The sequence below is a fragment of the Meleagris gallopavo genome, chromosome 5 (assembly GCF_905368555.1).
Source record: "Meleagris gallopavo chromosome 5, MGAL_WU_HG_1.1, whole genome shotgun sequence".
Classification (NCBI taxonomy): Eukaryota; Metazoa; Chordata; class Aves; order Galliformes; family Phasianidae; genus Meleagris; species Meleagris gallopavo.
Window position 1 is genome coordinate 17,897,274 of NC_139408.1, and position 23,730 is coordinate 17,921,003.

The 23,730-nt window shown below is 39.3% G+C and overlaps 1 protein-coding gene across 1 annotated transcript; it reads right to left on the minus strand.

The window, feature by feature from the left end:
* Positions 1-1,891: 1,891 nt before the first annotated feature.
* Positions 1,892-21,940, minus strand: FBXO3 (F-box protein 3). The gene is made up of 11 exons (XM_085224530.1): positions 21,784-21,940; positions 18,051-18,140; positions 15,550-15,713; positions 14,100-14,214; positions 9,916-10,120; positions 8,614-8,659; positions 6,306-6,390; positions 5,348-5,470; positions 4,787-4,902; positions 4,214-4,404; positions 1,892-2,960 (listed from the first exon to the last, which is right to left on the minus strand). The coding sequence occupies exons 1-11, from the start codon at positions 21,888-21,890 to the stop codon at positions 2,835-2,837; spliced, it is 1,368 nt and encodes a 455-aa protein (XP_085080656.1). The 5' UTR covers positions 21,891-21,940; the 3' UTR covers positions 1,892-2,834.
* Positions 21,941-23,730: the final 1,790 nt, after the last annotated feature.

Consider the following 23,730-nt stretch of genomic DNA (forward strand, 5'->3'; position numbering starts at 1 on the left):
CATATTGTCACGTAAATGGCATTTCCTTTGCGGACTGATTTTCCACCCTTGCACATTCTTTACTCAGATGATGAACATTTCTGTCAACATCGATCAGAATAAACACTTCAGTGGTACAAATCGAACAGCAAACCCTGTGGGTTTTGCTGCTGGCTGGCACCTGCCTTGTTTTCCCCTTGCACGATGCAGTCAGGGCCAAGGCAGAAAGCTCTCCCCATTTAATCACGTCAGTACAAGCCCCAGAAAATGCCAGTGGAATCCTACAGCAACAATAAGCTGGCAATGGCCGCCTTTTCCACACACACAAATAAGGTCTGCTTCAGTTACACATTTGCGCTGATGTGCCTTTAACTATATTCTGGACTCACAGATGTGCAGCGAGGCCCAGCGGACAAACGACCCAGTTATGAGGCAACATCAGACTTTCTGGATCTGGTCAGAAGCAGGTGAAAGAGCTTCAGGCTTGATCTAAACTCTGGCCACCAAAATGACAGGCAGTGCAACATATTCACTGTACAGTTTATACTGAGCTGTTAGTGAGTGGAAGCCCTGTAACATTCACCAACACACCTACCCGAAGCGCTGCATCAGAGCACTGCTGAAATGCCATCTTCCTCAGTGGGATCTCAACAATTGCTCCTCTCTTTCCCAGTGAAGATTTCAACACATGACTAATGCCTTGTTTTCTTCCACAGTTTCAGCTGCTTTGCTTTTCGTACCAACTTGGCAGAAGTTTCAGGTTCGACTGAGATGTGCAAGACTACTGACATACGCCCTGTTTTGACTGTGCATGACCAAGAGCTACAATGCTTCCAGCAACACAGCATCTGCTAAGTCCAGGCAACACATCGTTGTGCTGAAATAGCTGCCTGAAGCCATTTTATATAACCACTTAGAAACACAGCTGGTACAATAACAGCAACAAGCTGTTCTCCCACCTCATTAGATTTGTACTTCATGCCTGCAGTTACAAGAGCCCTGAGACTGCCAGCACCAATAGGATCATGGGCTGCAAGTGCTCAGAAGCCAACAGGATTGTACTGTCCTCTATCCTGCCTCACGCAACAGTAAGCAAAAATTACACTTCCTTTGTAACAACTGAAAGGAAAAGGAACTCTCCCATAACATCTGTTGGAAGTGTTTCCACAGAACCTAATGACCTTTGGTTGATACTATGTTACTAGAACCCACAGATCCTGTTTCTGACTACAGCATGGCCCTGACCATGACAGTTAACAATTGCTAACACACACATCAGACAGATTGCACTGGAATAAGCTCTAGTTCTGCTAAGTATTGGTTTCCCAATCTTTATTCACTGATCCTTCTAACTGACGATGAACCTTCTGTTAAGAAACAGCATTAAGCCATGATAATCTCCAACACAACATTTTCTTCTAACAGTTAATACTGAAGGAGCTCCCAAGCGAAAACATGTTTAACGTAGTCTAGTAATTCACACTGCTGTTCACACTTCAGTACTGGAGAAGCAACTTTTTTTTTTTTTTTTTTTTTTTTTAACTCCTCTGGATGTTTCACCTGAAGAACTGTTGCGATGGTCACATTCAGTATTCATTTGTCTCCTGCTGTGGAAGATCTATCCAAATGCTGTGTGGCACAAGAGAAAGATGAGCTCATTGAGAACCCAGTGACTATGACAATGACTTCTAGGAAACAAACAAACAAACATTCAGACTTTCTGTAACAGCTGTAGCTATTCAGCAATTGAAAAATCCAGTTGTAACAACAATATAGTGGTATTACTCATCGAAGTTACTAATTCTGGATGTAAAAAAAAAAAAAAAAAAAGAACTTACTACAGCAAAACTAGTTACCAGTTTTGTCCAAGTCTTGTCAGAAGCATTCCCATATAGCACTTCAAAGCAAAGAAGGCAGTTAATTTGTTTATTAATGACAGTGGAAATGAAATAAAAGTGATAAAGCAAACAGATACTTATTTAAATATAAAGATTCTAGTCATCTGGTGTTCTGTCAGGCTCTTTTTTTTTTTTTTTGGTGGGGGGATTCAGGAGGCATAGTTGCAAAAATCCACAGAGGATTTAGGAAAACATGATACTTTGACAGAAATTGTCAACTAGGGCAAAGTCTGAACAGCAAACATCATATAATGAAAAACTCAAAACATATTTACAAATTCATACTTCGTAGTCATTGAGAAATTTCTTTACCAAGTGGCAGACGATGTGTGTGTGCACTACATTCTGAAAAGGCATTATTCAATCAGAGTCACTTAGCATAAAATTAAGCAGAAAGACAGATTGTCTAAAAATAAGGCCAGTTTCGCTCCAAATTTATCTGACAATCAGAATTTTCTGGTGGTTCTACATTAATAAAAAGAGCGTAAGAGCACCTGATCTAACCCAAACAGGATATATCAACCAACCTGCAAACATCATTCCTAGCAGAAATTACCAACAGTAGAAACTCACGTGGACAATACACACCTCTTTTGCCTCCTTGTCTATTGCTAATTTCAAATGCTTGTATAAAAACAAATCCCCACACAATGGTTTAAAATTGAAACATATGATTATCTCAGACTATCACACTGTTTTGCACCCGGGAAAAAAGTGAACAAAATCCAAACACCTTTCTCTTTCTCTACTTCCCTCCTTCCCCCCCTTCCCCTGCACTTCCAAACCAGGAAAAAAAAAGAAAGAAGTTATACTCTGATGAATATTAGAGCTGGCACCAACATTCATGCTAGTTGCCCTGATGAGCAACAGAAAGTTCATTTACAATAGTCAGAAATATTTTTATGCACTAGCCCCAAAGAGTTCAGCTTCTGAAAACAGTTTTGGAAAAAAGTCCCATCAGGTATGATGTGGGCAGCGTCCAGAAGGTGCAGGAATGTCCATCACTCTACGGCGGTCCTCATATTCATCAGTGTCTGTGGAATCTTCGTCTTCATCCACTGCATACTTGTTATTATTTGTTTCCTAATACAAGGCACATTCGTATTTAATTAAAATCTTGTATTTCAGCAACTTATAAGAAACCACAATTGTTTGTCCAGAAAAATTAGAAATCTATATTATCACATCAATTAACTGAGGTAGATACTGTGCCCATGTCTTAAAAAAAAAACAACAAAAAAACAGTTACTTAAAATTATAAAGCTTAATTTACACTAGAGATCATTTTGTCAAACTATTTGATCTTCATCTCAATAAATTTCCATTAGCCTTAATTATTCCATATGTACAGCTATGTTGAATCAATCTGGAACGTTAGTTGTACCAGCTTCCTCGGTGGCTCATATTTTAATACAAGCAGTTTAAAAACAAAGGTTCATTACTACTTTTAAAAGTAGTGGTAGAGCAAAAGAGATAAAACCAAATGACTTTTACAGTCATGTACACTGTAACCTCTTCCACTCATAAAGGTAATCTAGAAATACCTTCCACTATAAGTACGACCTCTGCTGGCAATTTCTATTATAGCCACTGGTAACACGATTTTTCAAATAAACTTGGTCCTGTTTTTCCAAAGCAAAAGTAGAGGCCTATCCCTGAAGAAATACTCAACACTTGCACAAGATTTTAAGTTCTATCTGAACTAGTCACTAGAAAAGAGCTATGCAAGTCATACAATAAAGCTATCACATCTAAATGTTCTAAAACAATCAGAAAAATTAAAGTTAACTTGCAATCTCTAAACCGCAATGATAATTAACAGCAAGCTAAATATTTTTCTGATTTGCCAACTCATTAAGAGAGTTAGTCAAATGCACTTCAAGTGAAAACTGAATATCAGGAGGATCATTTTAAAAATTTTAAATTGGTAGTATTACATGTCAAAGCAACAAGGATACATGGCTTTACCGGTGTACAAACTGACTACCACAGTTTTCAGACTGACTTAGGCTTAAGTGTGTTATCAATCTGAATATTGTTCGGTGCTGCGAATTTTGCAACATAAGTGTTTTCTTATCAATAAACACTCCAGAAGCTTAAAAAAGTTTGCATAATGGAAGCTGTCCAAGTATCAGACTGAGTGATACTTCCAGATTTTATGTTTTAAGTGAAATGGATCTCAGAGAGAGCTGATATTCAGGAAAAGCATTAAAACTGAAAAAAGTCATCATTGAAGTTTAGACACATAGTTACATTCTACTATTAAGATTAACACTCAATGAGAACAGGAGGTGAGAAGGAAAATCCAAGATAAGCACAACTGCATTTTTGCTTACCATTCGTGCTGTAGACACCTTGAATGTTGGACACACCATATGAAATCTGGGAATTGTAACATTAAAGAATTTTTCCTTGTAGTAGAGGCAGTGGAAGGTGTAATACCCCTCCATATATCCAGACGTTGTGGAGAAAGTAGTACAGCTGGTATATTCATAGACTCTCCCTGGGCTGATTATTGGAAACTCCCCTGTAGACAAGATGTTAGATCACAGTAAGAGCTGATGTATAACTGCATTTCAGCACTGCTAGAGCAGCAGCACTCTGTAACATTCAGGCAGATCATTTCAGATTCTAGTAGAGGCAGAAATTATACTCTAACTATTAGCATTAAAAAAAAACTGTTTGAAGAAAGATTGACTATCAAGATGTTAAAACTGCTTGCAAAACAACTTTAAAAGATGAAACAGATGGATGCATATTTCTTCCTTTCAAGCAATGAAATCGTGTTGACGCAAACCACATTACTACCATGTCACCGTAAAGAACAGCTAATATACACGTCATGAAACTTGCACTATTAAGCACCAAAACATTCTCCATTAGGTTTATAAAAGTAATCTTTTGCTTACCAACTACTCCAGGACCTTGAACTTCTTCTACATCACCTTTGGCATTTGTTATTCTCCAGTATCGACTGTCCAGCTGACAAGCCTTCTCAGGAAGGGCATCTTTGGACATTTCGATTCTAGAAGCCAAACAGCACATTTAATGATTATGTAACTACTTTCATACATTTTAAGACTTGGGCAGTCTTGGGGTATCTCTCAAAGCAGACTGAGGAAAAAAAAAAAACCCAACAACTTACAGTAAGGTATACTGAATCAGTTGCCAGTATCCACCTGTATGTCTCTGCTCACTATCATTATTGCTCCCTTTCTGAGTTACTTGTAACTTTTTTACCTCACACATCACTGTATTTTACCAATTACCAACTTGACAGATGCCTTATGTACTTGACGAGATAACATTTAAATGGTTGTTTTTGAATTAAATACTGCATGCTGTGCACATTCAGACACATTCGATTAATTTCAGTAACTTTACACATTTATACACAGTATTCATAAAATTGATGACGTGAACTCCGCAACGGTCTTTCCTGGGGTGCTTTACGTTGTTGTTATTCTTACCTGATTCTGTAAGTGAAGAAATAATGCGGTGGATGTACAGAACTGAGTTCAGGTAGAAAAGATGTGGATACAGAAACAGTAATATCTCCTGTGGTAGCAACACATTCTTTATCATGCACATACCTACAAAAATGAAAACATTAAATCTGCAAATAGCTGTGCACGTTCAATGCAGAAAACTAAACGTGTGAAGTGATTAGTCAGTCATTACTAAGAACACTGCAGTGCTAGATTTAAAAGTAATTCTGAGTTTTTCATCTGGTAGTTAAGTTAATGACGAATGCAGTGTCTTCATTACATACACTTCCCAAATTCATACAGCTACATACCTCTTTCTAACTGCATTAATGCCTGCATTAAGCTAGGTATATAATTTCATCTGAAATCAATGAAGACACTTGTTATTAAGGATGTGCTCTTATGTTATTTATTCCACAAAAACCTAGCAAGTAAATTGACTTTCAGATCAAGAACTCGGGTTCTGTAGAACCCCAGTCTGACAAAACTAAGGCTCTTACTTAAACTTAGAAGAAATTATAAGTACATGACTATCTAAGCACTAGAACAAGTCCTGTTCGTTTACTTATTTAGTGCAGTGTTACTTTAAGAGATCAGTTCACTGGAACAATTGCTGTCTTAATAACTCAAAACAGCCCTGCAGCTGTAGCATAGCACATGCATTGTAAACAATAAGTAATATGGTGTTAACTAAGCTTCAAAACAACTTTTTTTCAAAATTCCAGTCCTATTTATATAAATTACAAACTCAAGTTTCTGGTAGGAAAAAAACCATATTTAAGCATTCTCTTTCAAAGTGGTATCTGCAATATTTCATGCACTCCTTCCTCCCCCAGTATTAGCTTTTATATTTGATACCCGTAACTACTTAGAAAGAGGTCTACATTCTAAAAGAAACATCGACATATTGCAGTGAGGCTTTAAGTCTTGGTCACATTACCTGAAGATCTGGTCTCTGATGATAGGATAACCACCAGTTACCACTTTGTTTACATAGGATGTAAACCATTCCAAGTAAGATGTACCTAGATGTCAAAGAGAAGTGTTTGTAAGGACAGGCAAGTTTACCCAAGTTTACCACGAAGAACATTTCCGTAAACAGTGTAAGGCAAAAAGCTTAATTTTTAATATTTCACAATAAATTCTCAGAGTTTCTTAGCTGAGTTAGCCAATATCCCAGTCCAGTCAACAAAGTAAGCTCATTTGGAGCAACCAACCTAGAACTACGAGTACATACTCCAGAAATGCCACAGTAATTGAAGAAAATCTTAGCTAAGTGTTTTGCAATATAATCAGTTTTCAAATGCTGGTGTATCTCATCATGTTTTCCTTATTGTGACTCTTCTCCTATAATTTGAAAGAACACTAATTTAGTGGTGCATCCTACTTGTATAGCTCTTTCCAGCTAGTCCACCTACAAGAGGCACACAAGGCTGCTGGTGGATTTATGAACTTAGCTTTGATAGGCAAGTTTCCAAACTTATTCTAAGAAATCTGTTAAAAAGTTGCAGAATTTCCCTTTCTTTAAAACAGGCATAGATATACTCAGCACTCCTATCACAAGCCCATAAGAGCACTCAAAACAAGTTGGGATTTTCCTTAACATACAGCCATTGCTTGAGAAAAGGTTTTTCATATATCTACAGCCATTATTAAGGAACAGCTTGATTTCTAAGTGGACAGTCAAGCTGGCAAATTTAATTTTCAAAGAAATGAGTTTCATACAAGAGATACTGGCTCTATTTCTAGCCATAAATTTTCTAAGCATTATGATAAAGAGTTCAGCAGAAAAGTACACAGAGTTCTTCAATTATATGTCAATTTTACTCACACAAAGCCATATTTAAAGTAACTGAAATACTAAGAAATTGTTACCCTAACCTTCACTGAGCTGTTATCAAGTACTGATCACTCCTCTTAGATTACATGCACTTACCACTTCTTTTTAGTGAGAGCTACACGTACTGTCTTTTGAACTTATGGAAGTCTACGTTTATTATTCTCCTTTCTACCACTAATCCACAAAATGCAAACTCTTTATAAAGTAACTCTGAACAGAGAAAATAGACCAATTTACTCTGCAATGTTCAAGAAAATCTAGATGAATGCTGTATAAGCTTCCCCTTAACCCTGCAATATGCCAAGATGAATCTTTTCAGGCAAGTGCAATCAGTACATTTAAGTATGATGTCAGATCACCTTATCATTGATTCAGCTCCATAAAAGCAGCAAGCTCAAGAAACAATACAAATGCACTATAGAGTAGCTTTAAAGTATTAAATCATCCCCATGCAGAGAGAAGTAATCAAACTATTACTCTTGAGCTTTTGGTGCATTTTTCCTCTGATAATTCTAGGGCTCACAGTGCATTCTACTGTATGGTCTTTGTAAAACAGATTTCAGATTGTTTGTCAGACTGAAATTAGTTCATACTATCCATCAGTACATAGAAAGAACTCCTATAGTTAGAGTGGTGAAGAGTTTAACCACCTTCAACCCAAACCAGCAATGGTGTAAAATGATTTCTCCCTATTAATATTAAATACCCTGAGAAACATGAGGCTAAATTTTAAAATTAATATTGAAACTACTTAAAACACACCTGCTTTCCTATTGAGTGAAATTAACTTATACATAACCACAGTAACCAGACTCCAGTGAATTAAAAAAAAAACAACAAACCATGAAAACAGCATTTCAGTCAATGCACATGTCAGACAGATGATCACAATGGATTACCACATAACCAAACGCCTTTCTTCCCTTTTCTTTTCAACAAAGGAAATCGACAGAATCAAAATTCAGAAAGTCTTTTCTCTGCAGCCATGGTTATAGTAAATTAGATTTCACTAAAGCATACAAAATGTTTTGAACTTTTAGCACTGTTGTAAGAATACTGGGGGAAAAAAACAGAGTCCACTTGGATGTTATATTTACTAACCAACTACATTACACCCATGATGGCTAATTTACAGCCTTTGCTCATCTTGTTAGACAAGTTAGTACACTGTATAATTGGTACACAAGGCACAAGGAAGGACAAACTTTAATAGGAAAATCATTTCATGTAACCACTGACGCTTTAAAGCAGGTTAGTCTTAGAAGTACCGGACAAGATTTAGAACACTTGCTTTGTTCAAGTCAACTGCTCTGCAGTTTGATTTCATCTGACAAAAACTGATAGCTATTTCCTAAACAGTGCAATTAAAACTCTTTATTTTGAAGAATATTTTATTCTGAAGTATTACCTGTAATGAACATATCAATAGCAGATGGATTGCGAGCCATTTGGTCCTAAAACAGAAAGGAGGTTATAGATGTATTAGAAGGAAAGCATTAGACTTCCAAGTTTAAATTTTAAGATCTGAAATGTAACATAGGGAACACCTTCCCTATATCCACTAGGCCAATAATCTTGCTTCTTAATTCATGATTCTATCCCAGTCAGATTTTCAAATATGTAATAAAAAACACACACGCCTGTCCCTGAGACTGCTCAGCTGATAATTACACATACAGTTTTGGTAGTCCACTAAGGTTCATCAGATTCAAGGCATCATTAAAGAGAGTGAACAAAAGCACAGTAAAGTTGAAGTTGGAAGAGATCTCTGGAGGTTATCAGTCCAATTCCCTCATGCAAGAGCTAGAGCAGGTTACCCAGAATCATGTCCATTTGGGTTCTGACTGTCTCTAAGAACAAAGACTACAAAACCTCTGAGTAATCTGCTCCGGTGCTCAACCACACTCACAGTTAAGAGTTTTTTTGGCCTACGTTCAGATCAGGTTTCTTGTGTTTTGATTTATGCCCATTGCCTCTTCTCTGTCATTGGCTTCCCTGGGAAAGGTCATGCTCTGACTTCTTTATGGCCTGTTATCAACTATTTCTAAATACTGATAAAAACTTCAGAGCCTTCTTTTCTCCAGACTAAACAATCTCAGCTCCTTTACTATCATTCTCCTACCTGGAAAACGCAGGGCTATTCATAGATGACCCAAAACATAAGCAGGTAAGTAATGATTCAGGTTCCAATGCATTATCCAAAAGGTTTGAATACTTAATATAACACAAATGGGGATCTTAACATCCTTCAAGTAATGCATTATTAAAACATTCCCTACAGATCTCATTGCTATATGCTTTGAAAACATACAGCCGGGAATTCCACAGCAGGACGAAGATTTTTTTCTTCTTCACTCATCTTACTGTTGTGGTGGGGGTGGCTAAAGAGGGGGATATGTGAAGTATTTTTAGGTATAATATTTTTAAGCTTCAATAGCAACGATGATGCCTATCTTAAAATTTTACAACTATAAGAATGAAAAAAACCACTCAAATAATTGAGTCTATAAAGGATTTCTTCAAGACGAATTTGTTCTCTCATTGGAAAGTAAGTCTTCCTTAAAACCTAGAGGGTTTATTGTAGGAAGTGTACATTTATCACATCTGAGAGAGGAGATTCTGCTTATTTTCCATAGCAGAAAAGCTAAACAAACAGCTACTATCAACTGTCACAGATGTACATTCACAAGTATAAGCATATCCTTCTTACTGGACATTGATAGAAGATCTCGTATTTATTCCGTCCTTCCACGCTCTCCAGGGCCATGTACTGACTCAGGCCGGTATGAATGCAGAAGGTCAGAGGAAGACATTGTTTCAGACCTAGTCTCTGTTGAAAGCCTCCAGCAGCCGTGTCAATATCCAGCAAGTCTTCAGAGCGGTAGTGGTTGGACAGTGCCATACTTCCCATCAACCTTCAGAGAAGCAGAATGGATATAAACAGAAGATCTCACTCAAAATGCAAAGAAAGCTTTCAATCTAACAATGCTATATTAGAGCTATATTAAATCCAACAATAACAGTCAGAAGCAGAGACAAGTCTTAGTTCCCTGTAAAACTTAGAGGGAGGCTCGGTTGCTTTCACACTTTCTCGTACATTTTGTGTCCCTTAGAGAATCATCTTAAGCTGCTCAAGATTCCCATTCTGTCTGCAATTACTTCAAAGAAGCTGTAGACTACCTATTCATAGCTGGCACAATTTCTTACGTAGCTTAATGTAATAATAGCTGAAGAAATCTCACATTTTGTGCAAGTTAATTCCAATACTATCAAACATCCGTGATTTTTCAATTAGAATAACAAGCTGCTATAGTAACAGACATTCATCAAAACTATGAGCTAGGTGTTCTACGCTTTGGAGAAAAGGTTGATAAGTAAAGAAGGAAAACAACTATGAAGTCAGATTAAAATCTCTGTATAAAAACTAAGGCAGTCAGACACAAAGTCACACAAGGAAAGAATGAGAAAGCATCACATGACAAGACCATTATGCATCTAATTTTTCCTCTAGTTTTTTTTAAGCACATTACAAAAGATGGGAATTTTTCTGACAATATGAAAATGACTTTGAAGCCCACAAAAGGAGTCTCCTGAGATAGAAAATGAATACAGACACTTGAGGAAAAAAAAGGTGCTTTCAGATTAGTACATATAACAGATTTAAAATGAGGGTGAGCATCAGAATCTGAAGCTAACATTGATAAGAATGAAAGCTAGGGTGAAAATAAAAAAAGCAGCATGCATTCAATCTCATATATGTGCAGATAATGGAGAAATGATTAAAAGGGGTAAAGTAATTAAAGTAATCACCTACAAGAACACACACTTCAGCAGTGTGCCTAGCAAGAAGGGATGACTGCAGTTGACAAAGCCGAAGAAAAATGCACTGCAGATGAGTTTTTGTGTATGACGGGAAAGAGTTGGTAGGCTTCAGGCTTAGCCTGAGTGTTAGCAAGGTCACAAGCTTTAGAGAAAACTTTGCAGGGTTAAAATGAAAAGTGAACAATTTTAAATAGGACTTAAAATAAGTGGACAGGAGTTCTGTATGAGCCCTTCATTTCTGGTCCGTCTTACTAGCATTTTGGCTTCTGTATTTGAGTCACATCATTAAGTCACATCATCTAGATTTTATTTGTTTAAAAATTCAGGCTCTCTAGAGGAAATATCCGAGCAAGTCAACATTGACATTTCTAGTAACGTCTCAACACATACATATGTTAAGTATGAACCAAATATGAGAGTACCTGACAATATTTTGTTAAGAATTACACTTTAATGCCTCCTTAATTTGGGTTACTTTACAGATTGATTTTAAAACTCAGCAAAATACAAGAATTCAAGATATTCTTTCGAACAGGCTAACAGCAGGAGATTAATGAAAGCAGCGATTAGAGTAACAAATGCATTGCATATAAACATGTCTTTATGTAACTGATGTGGGACTCGGAGACATTTGGAAGGACAGCATCAAAAAAACATGAGAGATTCCTTTTATGAAACAGCAGGACGCATTAAAAGTTTACACATCAGTGTACTATGCATCATCAATTTGGAAAAAGGCCTGAAGTAATAGAGCTCACACAGTTATTGCATTTGTAAGAATACGACAGATTTGCAACAACAGCTTTCTCATATTATTTTTATTTTTTTTTCCTGTTTGGCAGAATGTGGCTGACATTCTCCCAAAGCTCTGAAACAGGAGATATCTTGCCCAATGTTGGTTAGTGCAAGGAGTTGATCAAAATAATGAGAAAGCACTTAAATTCTAATGCAGTGTCAATGATTAACACAGGAATCACAAGGGAATTTGCACAAGAGAACTCCTAGAACAGGGAACAAACAAAACAACCAGTATCCACTCCAAAATCCACACTCCACATTTCACTTCTTTGTAGAGGTAGCTGTTACTTAATCACTAGAACTCCAAGGTCTATCTATCTGATCAAACTAGACCAGGCCACTGTTAACAACTGAGTAGTCTTGATACAGTAGTTAAGAAAATATTCCTAAGACTAAGACTGATTAGTCCTCCCATAACTAGTCTTTCAATAATGTCATTTAATAGGTTAATGTGGACTGAACTAGAACCTGTGTCAAGATTGCAGCACTAGAAGATAAGCTTCTTGACTTTCTAAACAACATTAATTTATTTTTCTCCTGTTCCCCAAAGAGCCACAACCTTCTCTTCTTCATCCAAGTAAACAAACTTGTAATCTACACCTCCCCACCCATACTCCCTTCTAATTTGCCTTTCACTAATGTTCTCAGATGCAAACTTTTGCACACACTAAGCTTTTGCTGGCATTATGAAAGCAGTGACTCAAGGCACAAGCTGCCACACGTCTGGATGATCTAAGTTGCTCCTACCTTGGGCAACGGGTTCCATTCCTCTCATCCTTCCATACGTAGCGTCGTTAAAATCCAGACAAAGACTCCCAAAGCACTTACGAGTGACTGGCACCCACATCTAGACCCAGTGTCCTCCATTTTTGGTCTAACATACCAATCCCACAAACTCACCAACTTTCGCCTCCTAGACCTGATCTTGCTGATATTCATGTCCCACTATGGAGCATGAATTGTGGGGTCAGCAAGCAAGCCTGCCCCAAAGTAACACTGTATCTTCTACTTGCAGTGTGACATCCTTTCTTATTCCAAGGTCCCAGTGTCAGAAATAATTGGTCCATCATTGGGATTTGTCAAGAAATGTTTAGGCTTGTACCCTCCCTTTGAGGGCACAGTAATAGACCATAGCCCACTGGCAGTTATCTGAACTGAAGGTCATGCCCTAATGCATGTGTCCCTTGCTGCCCCTCCACAGGCACACTGCTCATCAAGGCAGGGTGTAGTGGGAGTAAAAGAGCAGCAGGAAGAGCAGAACACACACAAGCTGCAGAGCTTCATTCTGATCACTTCCAAATGATCAAACATAGCAAGCACGGCGAGCCATATTTGCATTCAAAAATTTTTAGTCATCCATTGACCAACAATAATGTATCTGCAGTTACTAACTACCACGTTTTACTCTATCAGGTAACAGAAGGAAGCACTCTCAAAATGGAAAGAGCTATCTCATTTAAAATCTACAGAACTAGATAGGACACTACCTCTCCTCTGAAAAAAAAAAAAAAAGAAAAACCAATAACCCAAGTTTTTCCTGGAAGTCATCCTTATGTTTGCATAAAACCATTTCCCATATACCCACTGCACTTACAACACCAGAATTAGACGAAGCTGTGCCTGCTTTATCAGTGAAGGCAGGGCAACATGAAAGCACTGCTCAGTAGAGACACTGCAATGATTTGCCCTAGCTTTTTATCTTTTGCTAACACTAGCGTTTACACATCAAGTGCTGACCTGCTAAATCTTTTCATAATTGGAAGATACGAATCCATGTGCACTCACCTGCATGTTAACCTTGATGTAAAAGGAGTTTTTAATTGCTGATGTATCATCATAAAGTCTTCTACTTGGAAAATTTAATTTGCTAAATTGACGCTTAGATTCTACTGAGAATGACTACCTGGTTTGGAATATTATTCCTTAACTATTTTTAAAGAACAAAAGTTTACAAATCATGAAGACTGCAGTCTGAGTCTAGTTCACTTATGTAACACAAAGCAAAACTTCAGGAAAGCAGCATGCAGTGGTATGTTAACATTCTGAAGTTTCAGTTATTAGAAAAAAAAATAAAGGCAATCAAGAACAATTAGAAATCTACACTACATTTTCAGTTACTTCTGAGATTAGAACATGATCAACTGTACAATCAGTGTCAGCACAAGTGGTCCCTCAGTTACAATACATTCAGTGGTTCATCTTTCCTAGTCAGCAGACATATGAACTTTTTAATACAGACAATTAACAACTTGGTAAGTAGTTGCTGTAGCTTACCCAGGAACAACTAGCTTCTGTCCATTATGAATACGGAACGAACACCGATAGTCATCAGGGAGTTTGCACCCGATCTGTGCTTCCACAGCATCTAAATCCTCTTCCTGCACACTCTCTGTATACAAAAAGAAACAGAGTATTGCGAGGCAGTGTTAGAGGGGGAATAAACAAGTACTGCTGCCAACACTCAAATTTAATGCTCCCTACTCCACCCACAATGTTCGTGTGCTGTTCCTGACACATGTGAATACTAGGATTTGCAGTAAGACCTTTTCTTTAAAATTTCATTTCACATAATTTCATCAGAGCAGCACGGCTAGCAATAAAGAGAAATTAGCCATATTCTAGACATAACAGCATGTTTTCAATTGTAAAGAGAATTTAATGTAGCCCCAGCATTATGATATATCTTCTTTTATGTTATTACAAAAGAAAATACAGGAATATACATTTTAAAGTATTTTGAAACTCGTAATTCAGAGAAAGTGAACTGACAGACATACAAGCAAGGAAAATTAGGGATACAGTTGCGTAAAAGCATGGTTCCAAGCAAGTAGCCAGAATCACTGAAAATCAAGTATTTTGAATACAAAGTATGAAATTTGTAAGTATCTTGATCAAACAAACAACATTTAGTAACTACTGTATGCCAGGAGGCATAGAACTAGTACTACATACATTTGGAAAGAGGCTGATTACATTAACTGATTACTTAATACAGCACCAACCTTCATTCAGTGTAATCTCAACAGGCATGCTCTACACATAAAGTATTTACGAAGTGAAAATAAGCTCTCCTCCACAATATTGTTATTACCTGACAGTCAGGAAATATTATTTCAAGGGTTGCTTCTCTCAGTTTTCAATCCAACCATTAACAAAAAAAAAAAACCCTTGGGCTACAGCACCATTCATCTTGTATTTGCAGCATCAAACATGTTGAGTGTAATTAGGAAATTTTCACATTCGATTAGCAACAGAAGGGCGCTGGGAATAACTATTCTTATACCCCCACATACACTCTAGGGGGGATTCTGTATGCTCAGTTATAGCAAGGCATCAGTCAACAGTTCACTGAAACAAAGTGTGTACTAATGGTACCATAAAGGTTTAAGTCTTGTTAAGAGCTCCTGCTAAAACTTCCCATCACTATTCAAGTACCGGAATTGTTCGATTCCAATCATTTTCTGTAGACAAAAGAAGCTTCTGATAGTAAAACAGTGGTAAGATTTTTCACTTCAATACTGCCTATGGATTACTAGCAACTTTGCAAGGACTAGACATGAGGTCTGACATACTTATTTACTGGAAGGGAGAGCACATCTCCTTCACTTGCAGGGCTCCAGTAACCAATGCACACATCTAAGACAAAAGCAGTATAAAACTAAATAATAAAAGTAATAATAAAAGTAGCATCCATCTACTAAAGCAAGCAGGTATCACACTGTACCTTTCAAAGAACCAATCATCCGAGGACACCGCTGTCCTAGGTATTTCTCTAGGTCATCCCAGGCTTTTTTCAGTGTAGCATAATACTGGATGTATCTTCCAAGATCAGAGTAGGTACTGATGAAGATAGCTTTCCAGCTCTGATTTCGTCGACTTTTTTCCTCACTAAGTAGACATGAAGAAAGAACTTTTAAACACCAGCCTAAATACTTTGACTTCGAAAACCAAGAAGCTAGTTTTTGTCATTTGGTAGAAACCACATGCCTAATATTAAGCCTGGAACACTTCTCAGTCACAAGAAGCTACACCAATCTAGTTAATTTTGACATCTATTGAACAGCAACTTGGAACAGATTTAGGATAAACTTTTGGTACTTAGTACCAGGGGAAAGTAGGGATACACTATTTCTTTAAGGGAAGAATATTGTCTAGAATTAAGTCTTAGAACTGTTAAATAGCTAAATCACTTTGTAGGCCTCTAAAAGTCTTATTTTTTGATCTACTGCATAGTCAAATAAAGGAATCATGAACTCCTCTATTTACCCAATAAAAAGGATTAAAGAGCAAACCTGATAGTTAAATAAGAATGCTGTATGCTGATCCAGAAAGCCAATTTCTGAAAGAATTACTGCATATTCAATTCTGCTCATGGGCACAACAGCAGATTATTCAAATTCTGGCTGCATAAAAATGCTGACTGACATCTGACACAGGATGCTTGCCTCCAAAAGTGTAGCAGCTCTTCCACTGTTGTGTAAAGATATATTCCAACTCCTGAGGTTCCAATAAGCATGCTGAATCTAAAAGTTTTAATACAGCTCCATACACCTGCATAATAATTTAGCAATTGAGATGCCTTCATATCAGCTTTAATTTTTTTTTTTTTTTTTTTTTAGCTCTTGTAAGGACAGAAGAGCCTTATTTCTTGAGGAAGATTTGGGGGGGAGGGAAGGGAGAAGAAAAAAATTATATTTAATCTGGAAAATTAGAAAAACTAGCAATAAAACTGGAGAGTAAAGAGGAAAAACCTAGCATGAATCATGTCTCAGCAGATGAGAGAAGTTTAAGCTCATATTCACCCTCCAACGTCATTTGTAGAGATTTCCTTCAGTCTTGATTACTTACTCTTCCTGGGTGAAGGGAGACCAGCGTGTCAGAAAGTAACCCTACAGTCTGTTCTTAGCAGAGCCCTGACTCCCTCACCTTTCCCGTGTAAGTTCACCATGCTCCTCTTCTCAAGCATCAGGTATTCAGTCTGAACTTCCCACTTGCTTCTTTCCCCTTAGGATTTTTACACAGAGAATCTCAAGGCAAAACTTTCACAACCTGCATTATAGCTTCATAAGCTGTATATAATTAGAATATTTATCATATGTTTCCACACATTGATGTCCTACATCTGAGGAAGAATAACTCCACACACCAGTACATACATCAAGAGGCTGGCAAGTGGCTTTGCCAAGAAGGGAGCCTTGAAGGATACCAAGCTGACCAAGAGCCATCAATGTGCCCTTGCAGCAAAAAAGCTCAACAGAACCTCAGGTGCAACAGGAAAAACATTGGCCAAGAACACTGTTCCTTTCTAGACAGCCTGCATGAGGTTGTGTCTGGAGCACTTTGTCCAGCTTGGGCTCCACAGAACAAGACAGATACAGATGTACTAGACAAGGCCTCAAAGATGATTATGGGACTGGAGTATCTTTCACTTAATCAGAGTTTAAGAGAGCTGGAATTCTTCTGAATGGAGAAAGGAGGGTTCAGAGGCATCTTATCAATGTATGATAATACCCTAATGGAAAGGAGTAAAGATGGAGTCATACTCCTCTCCACAGTGCGAACTGACAGTAGAATAAGCAATCACCAAAAACTAAAAGCCAGGAAATTCAAACTGATCACAAAGAAATCCTTTTTTATTGTGAGGGTGGTCAAACACAGGAACAGGTTGCTAAGAGTGGTTACAGAGTCTCCATTTTCGGAAAACTTTGAGCTTTATTGGACAGGGTCCCGAGCAAGTCACCATAGGTGACCCTTTTTGAGCAGGGGAGCTGGACTAGATGATCTCAAAAAGACCCCTTCCAACCTCAGCTACTCTGTATTTCCAGCCACAGCAGTCACTGATGCAGCAATCCAGGTGTACCCCCACAATTACCCCCACTGCAATTGTGGGGGTACACCTGGATTGCTGCATCAGTGACTCATCAGTGCTGCATCAATTACTCAGAATATTACCACAGAATATTTGGTGTCCGAGAGTCGAACTGCAGTTTCTCCTTCAGCTTAGGCATTAACAGGGTACCCCTATGTATCCATACAAACTTTGTTAACCCTTTTATAGAAACTTTTATAGAAAACAAACATTTTTGATACCTCTAAGCTCTCATCAAAGTGAAGACAGCAAATGGTGAACACCAATCTAAGTGTTACAGGAAGTCATGTGCACAATTGCATACAAGACTCTTTTTTTTTGCTAGCAGAAAGAAGGCTTCAGAGAACCACACTTACTCTGAAATAAGCCAGTATTTCTTGCAGTGTCTTTTCCACAATGGGTCATGGCTTGATAGTTGATTCAATCTCCGACTCAAATAGCAGCAGCTACAAATACAAAATCATTACATTTGATTGCAGGAAAGCAGTGAACTAAACAGGGATAAATACTCACCAATAAACTGTAACTTGCCTTCCCATGAAATAAATGAGAAAGCTTGAAAGTTCGTTAGCTATCCTTTTTAGAGTTGTTCTTATAAAGGTTAACAGTTTCCATTACAGCTGTGTAAGCCATGGACTACTTTTCTATTGGAAGTACATGCTTTGAGAACTGTCAGTAATTAATTAATTTTGTAAAGCAGGTCAGCCTCTAGGTCTTTTCCATCACAAACATAATCTGAAAGATTCAGGTATGATTACAATCCACCAGAAGTAAGCATTCCTGTAGAGCAGGCTAGTTATTATGTTTGTTTCATTACCTGAATTGCCCATCTCTACCTTAATTTTTTTTCCCCACCATTGTCATACTATTGAAAGCTCAATCAGTAAGATACATAACTGTAAAGTTTTAGGAGGTTATTTTCCATTTTAAGTTATTTAAATAACTTATGGGAAAAAATAAAACAGGAAAAAATACAAAGGATGGTAGACTTGGAAATAAGTACCGCAAGCTCACTCTTATGAAGAGCATACATAAGTTCTTGCCATTGCATTACAGGTAACACTGCTGCTTCAGGAAATTAAAAGAATCACATTTTGCCTTTGCAAAAATGCTGCATAGTGCAGTATGAAGAAAAATTGTTGGATATAGGTTGGGAATTGGCCTCAGAAGTCATTCAAGTCTCCCTGATGCAAGGAGATAGCAATATAGGACCTTTATTTTCCAAATGTCTGTTAACTTGCTCTTTAAAAGCAACAATGGAGGTAACATCAAAAAAACAAGTCTGTTCCTCTGTTTACTTTTACAGTTGAAAAGCCTTTCTGAGATGTACAGCTGGTATCAACGGGAAGGAAACCTCAGTATATTTATAAGAATGTGTTGCAAAGCATCAGCAACATGCAGAGCAGTAATAAAGGAAAAGTTATTCAAAGAGTCATAGAATTTTAAAGAAACAATTGTCTCATTTACTCTAACCCAAACACCTGACAATAAACCTTAGCCTTCCTCTTCTATGTTTGAGCAGAATTGTCAGTTATGCTTTGAAGAAACTTGCAGGAAGATACTGCCAGTAAAGATGTAGCATCACCACTCCAATACCTTGTTCTAACACTTAATGTGTATGCTTTAACAGCTGAGATTAACACCTAAATATTCAAAACGAAGTTACTAAACTTCAACTTCTGGTCATTTTCATTTATTTCCTTCTCTGTGTAGCTCAGAAATTGGCATTTTATAAGGACTAACAGTGCAAACGGACACAGTCACACACTGGAATAACAATGCCTCCAAATCCTGCCTTTGATAAGCTAAATCAGTTGCATTCTATCTCACACTGAGACCACAGAATTATTTGTGTTTATCTGCTCAATTCAATCTTCTTAAAATTTTTTCCCCAGTGTCCACAATAAGCTGTTCAAATCAGAACCGTATTAGTATTTCAACAAACTAAAGTGATTCTCCTGTATGCCCTGCAATTACCCTCAAAGTCAGAAATACACTCACTTCTATTAGGGCAGCAAGTTCTACCAATGAGACACACCAAACTGACTGCTGTAGCCCTTGGATCTTTTTATTCATCACCTTTCACTGGCACGGTCTTGCACTTTTTTGTTCCTCAGAATTAGAGCTCACTTATCTGACTGGTCAGCTTGACCAGAACACACACCTCTTGTACCACTGCTGTGTTACTTCACCAGTCTTTGCAGCACCTGTAAGCTTTAACGGCTTTGCTTTTAAACAAGAAACTATTCAACACCTATTAATGGCTTGCACTTAGAATTTAGTAGTAATCCCAGCAGAAGCCCACTATGTTGATTCATGGCTGCTCATGAATAACAAGACCTTGATATTTAGCAATATGAGAACTTCATTTGCGACATTCTGGAAGTTTATTTGTAAATAAAAACATCCTGAAGTTAAATTCTTAGCTGAAATCTGTTCTTGGCATTACTGGAGGCTGCCCAGGGAGGTGGTGGAGTCACCACCCCTGGAGCTTTCCAAGAACAGCAGAGATGTGGCACTGAGGGACGTGGTTTAATGGCAGCGATGGGCTGACAGCAGGACTAGATGATCTCAGTGATCTTTCCAACCTTAATTATCAACCAAGCTTATAATTGCTTGGAAGAAAGAAGTCACTGTGGTAACAGTGTAATATGTGGCTTCAAACACGGTCAAAGATTCAATTAAAGCCATTCTCATTAATTACATAATTGCTGGGATCTTTCATTATTTAAGGACCACCAGGCTGACCAACCTGTGGAATACAGGAGAAATGGGAATGTCTGTGACAGTGTATGCACACATGCCACTAAAACAAAGACAAGCAAGCCAGAGATGTCCTCAATTAACACCCCGAGTACCACAAGCTGAAAGCTGAGCAAAACTACTATTACTGAACTTACAAATGAGAAACCTAACCATATTCATCTCATTTCATCAAATATTTAGCAAAAACAGGCATTAAGCCTAACTGCCTTCACTATATTGTCATCAACTACTAAGTCATCTCCACTGAATTTACCCAATTACCCCACTGTTAAGTTTTTTGCTTCCATTATGCTTCATCTCATTTCTGCTGCCTAGTTAACATAAATCTCCCAGATGCCTTCGGCTTTCCTCACTAATATTTACAAAAAGAAAAACAACTGATGACAACTTATTTGATTCACGCATTCCTCTCTCTAACGCAACACCGATTTCAATCACTGCCGCTGCTCACACTTCATTGGGATGGTTTTAGCTAAAAACATATTCTCATCTCCGCCGTCCGACCCGCAGCTCTCACATCCACCCCGCACGGAGCAGCTCGCAGCTCTGGTTCACGTGCTGCTGCTGATCGAGAGGTCCTCCTGTTTGTCTGCATCTGGTTTTCCCCAGCCCCAAACAACAGCCCATTCAATAACTGCCTGTACTCCTGGCAACAGAACCGCCCTTTGTTTGCCCACACATATCAGAGTTCCAGAGAATTACTCATTCCATTAACTCAGCTATTGGTTCACCTCCACATGGCGATTTAAATACAAATAAAAACAACAGGTAATGGGGGAAGATGGTGAACGTTCCCTTTCGCTTAACCAAACACCGCCGCTGTTTTAAGCGCGCAGTGCTTCAGGACGCCTGCCCTCTCGAGAAGAAGCCAAACCTCTCCCCCGCACAGCGACATATGCTTTCGAGCGCCGTGCCCCGTTCGCTGCTTCGCCTCCCCGTCTGTCACATCCCCCACCAGCACTCTTCTCCTGACCCCGTTTGCCAGCGCACCCAAAAGTTGCGCACCGGCGGCCACCGCCAGCCCCGGCCGAGGCAGGCGGCCCGCCCCGCTCCCCGCAGCTCCCACCCGGCCGCTTCTCCCTCCCCGACACGGCCGACCTAGCGGCCGCCCCGTGCCGCTGCAGCACGGCCCGGGTGCGCCGAGGCCGCGGAAGGGAGCGGACCCCACCGGCGCTCTCCAGAGCCGCGGCCCGGCGGCGCGTGGGGGAACGCCTCCCGCACCTCCCCCGCCTCCCGCCGAGGCCGGGCTCGGCCAGCCGTCCTTCCTTCCCCCCCGGCAGCGCGGCCCAGAGGCTCCCGCGGCGCACCGGGCCCGGCCTTCACCTCATCAGATCCCGGTAGTCGAGGAAGCTGAGGATGAGCAGCAGCGGGTCGGTGGGCAGCAGCTCCAGGCTGAGAGCCGGCGGCTCCATGTCCAGGGGCGCCGCCATCTTGAAAGACGTCCCACCGCTTCGCCGCCGGGGCCGCCCCTCGCGCCGCTGCGTTGTCGGCGAGGGCTGTTGGCACCGCCCCCTGCCGGCCGTTCCGCCGCTCTGCGTCCCGCTGGCAGCTCTGCCACCTGTCCTGGTGGCCCCTCGCCGCTGCCCCGTGCTCCAGAAGGGCGGGAATTTTAATACCGTTATTATTTATACATACTATTATTCTGGCTTCGCTGTGGTCCGTGTAAAAAGGGGCTTCACTTCAGTGATTCTGTTTGGAATGCGGTCCAAACACCTTTGAATGACGCACAAGAAAGGGAGCAGTGAATTGTAATACAGGAGTTTTGTGCCCATTGCATCCATTGTAATGATATCCATAAACTCTGTTCTTAAACTGAGACAATTTTATACAGACTACAACACAAAATATCTTTTAATCATTTAAACCATAAATCTTCATTTATCATCTATGGTAAGCTGACCTTAACCTCTATACGTTTGGCCAAGTTTGATAAGCTTTGCTTCTTACCTCTGTATCCAAATGAGAGAAATGTCAGAAGACGATAAGAAACCACGGGATGTAGGTGGGTGTAAGGCATTACCCAACCTCTGTGTAGTTTATGACCTGACCTATGGAGCTATGACCCCTGAGCAGGCCAAAACAGGGCTTTGCAGCTGGCCTTTCTCTGAGTTCATTCAGTGCAATTAGGTCACTGAAAATCAGTTCATTTACTACAATGCCTCTTACAGCTACCACTGAGAATAAAAGGGCCCAAAGAAATGTGTGCTGTTATTATACTGATAATATTATTTTTGCTTTTTCATGTGCAAAAGAAAGAATAAATTCAGGGCACATAGGTAAAACAAGGCAATGAACTTTGTTTGGAAGTCTGATAATCTAAAATTAGCCACGACCCAAGAGTGGCTGTAACAAACAGTAAGGACTAAGGGAAAAGAAATTATAAACGGGAGCTGTATCGTCAGGCAGAGACGTCAGTGAGTCAAAGGAACATAAAGATAGATCAGTTGTTCTTTGAAAGGTGAGGGATTTACATAGGAGCCGATAAGCAAATCACTTTTCCAGGCTTCACAGGAGTCAATCTCAGATGAGATTTGAAAGATGCCAGAATGGTAGCTCTAGGGATCAGAGCCAGAACTTCAGTGAAATGTGTACGTGAATAAACTAAATATTACATATGAATGAGCTTGTTGGACATTTTAGTAACAAATGGGATTTCTGTCAGCATACAACTTCAGGCTTTCTCCTGACAGAATGAAACAACTATTTTAAAAAAAATCCCCTTCTTGTTACAGCCACGTATACACAAACAGTGACACCCTTCTTGAATCTCTCACACAACAGGAGATTAGCCATGGCAGCTCCAAGGTCAGCTGGAGTCAAAGGCAGCCCACAGGCCAGCTCTGGTATCCCCAAGGGTTGAACCAATGGACTTTATGGTTACAGTGAAATGCAAGGAGCAGATGGAACTTACACTCAGCTTTCTGCTTCTGGACCAGATGAAGTGCGAAGAGTATAGTAATCCAGGCACGTCCCTTAGTGCAGAAGCTTTCCGTATGAATTAAACCCTCATACCCTCATGTCTCTGAGCCCGGAAGATCCTGGGGCAGAGATGAGCTAGGGAAGGTGTGTTGTGCTAGTAAAACTGTGGTCCATAGATTTGGAATTATCAGGTGACCCTATCCGGTTGCTCTTGTCTACAGTGGCTGCCCAAGATTGTCACCAGGACGTCTCTGCTTCTTCCCCACCTTTTGCTGGACAGGCAAAATGCTTTTCTTCTTTATTAGCAAAAATAAATAAATAAATAAAAACTCTGAAACGACACTCGGGCAT

Excerpts from the sequence above, each read along its gene's own strand:
- FBXO3 (XM_085224530.1), bottom strand. The coding sequence starts at position 21,890 with ATGGCGGCGCCCCTGGACATGGAGCCGCCGGCTCTCAGCCTGGAGCTG. Across the intron at positions 10,121-14,099 it reads CAGAAGCTAGTTGTTCCTGG|GTTGATGGGAAGTATGGCAC; the intron begins GTAAGCTACAGC and ends GCTTCTCTGAAG. Across the intron at positions 5,471-6,305 it reads ATCAGAGACCAGATCTTCAG|GTATGTGCATGATAAAGAAT; the intron begins GTAATGTGACCA and ends TCATTTTTGTAG.